At 45.8% G+C, this 5,000-nt stretch overlaps 1 protein-coding gene across 1 annotated transcript in view; it reads left to right on the plus strand.

The window, feature by feature from the left end:
• filip1l (filamin A interacting protein 1-like) overlaps positions 1-5,000 on the plus strand; it is a 44,159-nt gene that overhangs the window by 15,341 nt on the left and 23,818 nt on the right. The window contains exons 3-4 of the mRNA XM_084395178.1: positions 773-946; positions 1,070-1,248. Coding sequence (XP_084251304.1) covers positions 773-946; positions 1,070-1,248 — 353 coding nt within the window. The remainder of the gene's footprint in view (positions 1-772; positions 947-1,069; positions 1,249-5,000) is intronic.

The following is a 5,000-nucleotide window of genomic DNA, read 5'->3' on the forward strand; positions in this document are numbered from 1 at the left end:
CAACACCGGGCGCAACAAAAGCAGAGCGTCGCATCTCGACGATTGGTTGATTCTAGCTCAATCTGAGCATCAGGCGGTTCGGCGCCGGGATTCGACAACGATGCAGGCACGCCTGTCTCCTGCTCGTAACGCTTCGATTCTCTCAGCCATGAAACAAGGAAAGCTAGGCAAGCCACTCACTGTAAAGCAGTTTCAGCTCCACTTGAGGGGCGCAGGTGCTTTCGTCTGAATGTGCGCTCTGACTTCACACAGACGGACACTTGCTCTTATGGCAACGTGGGTATTAGCGTGGGTATTCCCACAGCATTTCAACGCAGCTCGAGTTCCCTTGAAAGGGAACATCTCGGTTACGTATGTAACCCTAGTTCGCTGAAGAGGTAATGAGATGCTGTGTGACCCTGCCATACTCCCGACATGCCCGTGATCGACTTGCTTCAGCCTATCAGAAGCTTGCGCTGTTTGGTTCAGGTGTGCTTTATAGTTTCCTGGTCGATGACGTCACACGCAATTGGACTGATTCCATACGTGTTTCATGTCGCACGCAGGGGAGTTCCAACAGCATTTCGACGCAGCTCGAGTTCCCTCTTCAGGGAACTAGGGTTACAAACGTAACCGAGACGTTTTCACGGTGGCGAAGCAGAGAGTCAAACCCTGTTGAAATGCAATAAAATACCAGCATAAAAGCAACAGAAATTATAGCTGTAGGCAGTTAATATTCATATTCAGCCCTTCAGCTCAGTGATCTCACAGAGTTTCTGTGTTTCAATCACAGGCCCGAGACGAGGTGATCACGGTCCTCAAAGCGGATAAAGTGGACCTGGCTGTGCTGGAGGGCCGATACGGGTTCGTGACGCCGCCGCAGGTGCTGAAGGCTCTTCAGAGAGATGCCCTCCAGGAGCAGAGCGGCAGCTGGCAGGAGGACGTCTATGAGAAGCCCATGGCTGAGGTGTGTGTGTGTGTCAGCGCTCTGAGGTCCAGCGCGGCTGTGTTCTGAGTGTGTGCGTGTGTGAGGTCCAGCCGTGGCCGTGTTCTGAGTGTGTGTGTGTGTGTGTGTGTGTGTGTGTTTCAGGTGGACAGGCTGGTGGAGAGGCAGCGGGAGACGTACCGGCGGATGCTGGAGCAGCTGCTGATGGTGGAACAGGCGCATCGACAGACTCTCCTCCGGCTGGACCACGAGAAGAGGAACCACAGCGACTTCATGAGGAAGAGCGACGAGTTCACCGGCCTGCTGGAGCAGGAGAGAGAGAGGTGAGTGTGTGTGAGTGAGTGTTGAAGAGACCAGATCAACTTATCATAGATGAGTAAGAAACAGAAATCCGCAAATAAACTGTAGCATTTGTAAGCCCTGTGCCAAGCCTTCCTCTGGCATCTTCAGTTGCTAATGTTTCATGCAAGAAAGGTGAGTTAGCTGGCTCATCATCATTTCTGATGGATGGTTTTGTGTGTCTTGTGACCCTGAACAAAGGCAAGCTATTAAGATCTGGAGAGATACAGGAGGATATTTGTCTATGCCTTTACATAGCATTAATCTCCAATCAGATTTAGTCTCTGGGGAAGTTGTTGTGGCACTTTGTTCCCAGATTCCTATAGATGGTGTGTCCTTTATTCTAGGGAATGATTTAGCTGGTGGTAAAGTGCTAGCTGTCCCTGAAGTTACCTCCACTGTCCTCAAGTCAGATGGTTCAGATGAGCTTGAATTGGCATTTCCAGAAACTTTTCCTTTCTGTGCAACTACTCGTGCCATGTCAGCAAAGAGGCATGCTGCAGATAAACATTCCAACAATCAATCTGTGATTCCACTTTATGATACTTTCATGGCCCAAGGTGACATGAACTTGTCAGGGTTTGGAAAGATGTTTCCATCTCGTGAGCAGTTAATACTTGAGCAAAAACAAGACCCCACTCTGTCACCTATGTTTGAAAATGTAGTGTCAGATGAAGCATTACCAAATTTAGCTTCTGGCTATTTTGTTAGTGATTGTGTTTTAATGCAAAAGTGGACAGATCCAAAAATGTCAATTGAGGATGTCTGGAGTAGTGTGATTCAAGTGGTGGTTCCAGAAGTTTGTAGGTCTTGACATATTGTATCTTGCCACTTGGGTATCAGAAAAACTTTGGCTCGTGTGTTAAGGCATTTTTTCTTGCCTGGGGTGAGGTCAGACATGGCACAGTATTGTAGATCATGTCATGTTTGTCAGGTTGTAGGCAAACCTAATCAGTCTATTCCTGCAGCTCCACTACATCCTATTCCTGCCATTGGAGAGCCATTTGAACATGTTTTGTGTTGGACCTCTTCCACGTACCAAGTCAGGTAATCAATATCTTCTCACAATTATGTGTTCAGCAACAAGGTTTCCTGAAGATGTCCCTTTGCGCAAGGTCGCAGCCCCTGCCATTTCCAGAGCCCTCATTAAGTTTTTCACAGTGTTTGTGCTAACAAAAGTTGTTCAGTCTGATCAAGGGTCTAATTTTATGTCTCGCCTTTTCTCCCACGTGTTAAAGCAGTTCAGCATCTTGTCTGCATATCATCCAGAGTCTCAAGGTCTTCAGCATAGTCTTGAGAGTTTGATGTAATCTCTCAAGTGCACCCCACTGCAAAGAGTTTGAGAGAGACTGGGATGATGGCTTTCCACTACTCCTCTTCGCAGTTAGAGAGTTGGTTCAGGAATTCCTTGGTTTCAGTCCAGCTGAACTGGTGTTTGGCCATACTGTGAGGGGGCCCTTGAAATTGGTAAAGGAGAAATGGTTAGGTGTTGAGAATTCTGCTCCTACTAACCTCGTTAGTACTAGTACTAGCCTGGACTATGTGTCTAACTATCTTTTCAGGCATAGTAGAGCCTGTGAACTGGCCAAAGAAAATCTGAAAGCAGCTCAGGAGAAGATGAAGACTTGGTATTATCGAAAGGCTAAACATCGTGTGTTTTGTTCAGGAGACCAAGTGCTTCTGCTCTTACCAATATTGGGTTCTGCGTTGCAGGCTCAATATAGTGGTCCATATGCCATTGATCAGAAAGTTGTTGAGTGTAACTATTTAGTTAAGACTCCAGACCGTAAAAGGAAAACCTGAATGTGCCATGTGAATTTACTCAAGCCTTACTTTGACTGTAATCAAACAGCGTCTACAGATGTCAAGGCCTTGGCTGCACTGAATGCTCCATCTACTGAGACAGAAGGAGGTGTTGCTGTCTCTAAGATTGCTCAGAGTAGATTACCAAATTCTAAAATCTTGGCTGATTTGAACTCTCATTTGTCTTATTTCAATCTTTTTGAGCGCTCTGATGTTATTCAGTTAATTGGTCATCATTTGGCCCTGTTCTCTGTTCCATCTTGAACAAATGTGCTAGAGCATGACATTGATGTGGGTCAAGCTACCCCTATTAAACAACACCCATATAGGCTAAATCCTGTTAAACGCCAGCTTTTGCGCAAAGAGGTAGAGTATATGTTAGAACATGAGCCGACTTCTAGTCCTTGGAGTTCACCATACTTACTAGTTGAGAAGCATGATGGTTCTTTTTCGGTTTTGGACAGATGTTCGCAAGGTAAATGCCATCACTAAGCCTGACTCCTATCCTCTTCCACGGCTAGATGACTGCATTGATCAAGTTGGTTCTGCATCCTTTGTTACGAAGTTAGACCTTTTGAAAGGCTACTGGCAGGTTCCACTTAGCCAGCGAGCCTGTGAGATCTCTGCTTTTGTGACGCCGGACAACTTCTGTCATTATAAGGTTTGGCATTTGGATTGTGAAATGCACCTGACACTTTCCATCGTCTGGTAAATAAGGTGTTGGCAGTAGTTGCAGGATGTGAGGCTTACCTTGATTATTTGGTTATTTATAGCTCTTCCCTGGCCCAGCTTGGGGATGTGTTCAAGTGGTGAATGGCTGCAAATTTGACTTTGAACCTCTCAATGGGCTCTATCTTACACCCGGCGCAATGCAGCGCCAAGCGCAACGCAAGTGTGTTTTGCTAGTTTCAGCCTGACGCAGTTATCATTTTCATCATTTTCACGTCCTGCTCCATGTTGTTTAAATAGCAAATGTTTTTGCGCCTATTTGTGCGCCCATGGGCTGCTGATCTGAAAACGAGGTGTGTGTTCAGGCGCATTGATGGACCGTTGCTATTTTGAGGAACTGAAATAGAGAAATAGACTAAAGTCAATGGTGCAATATTTTAAAGAGCGCATTAGTAATGTGCGTCTATCGGCAGGACGCACAGCAGCATACAATCTAGCCAAATATTAAACATAAAAGGATTACAATGTAAAAGATTAATATTGTGTAAATATATGATGGAATGCAGCTTGTCCCATAGATGGTCTTCTCGCGTACTCTTTTTCCGCTTGTAAATTCCTCCATGTAAATAGCGAATCCGCCATGGCGCGAACACAACTGGCTTTTAAAGGGAATGGGAGATGAGACTCTGATTGGTTCATTTCACGTTACGCCCAAAACACACCCATTACTCATTAAGAGAATAGAGACGACCCTTTTAGACCATGTGCCGCGCGTAGACCATTTTTCCCCGCGTTAAACTAGTGGATTCGGATTTGCCGGAAGTACACTTGTACCATGCGCCAAGATTGTTAAAATAGGGCCATAAGTGTGAGTGTGGACAAGCCTCAATAACTTACATGGGAAAAGTTGTTGACCATGGTCATGTGTCTCCAGTAGGAGCAGAAGCAGTTGTGAGTTTTGCTCTACCATCATCTCAAATTAAAAGGTTTCCTAGGCATGGCCGGATACTATAGGAGTATTTGCAGAAATGTTTCCACTGTTGCTGCACCTTTAAGTAACCCGCTTATTCCCAGGGTCAAGGGTCATGTCAGGCGGCCGTAGACAATCTGAAGGCTTTGTTGAGCAGTTCTCCTATTCTTGCTGCCCCTGATTTCATCAGAGCCTTCAAGCTAGCTGTGGATGCTAGTGATTTTGGCGTGGGTGCTGTTCTTCTCCAAGATTATTCAGTAGGAGCTGAGAATGCTGTGCTATTTTTCAGTGAAA

The sequence above is a fragment of the Rutilus rutilus genome (genome assembly GCF_951802725.1).
Source record: "Rutilus rutilus genome assembly, chromosome: 22".
Taxonomy (NCBI): domain Eukaryota; kingdom Metazoa; phylum Chordata; class Actinopteri; order Cypriniformes; family Leuciscidae; genus Rutilus; species Rutilus rutilus.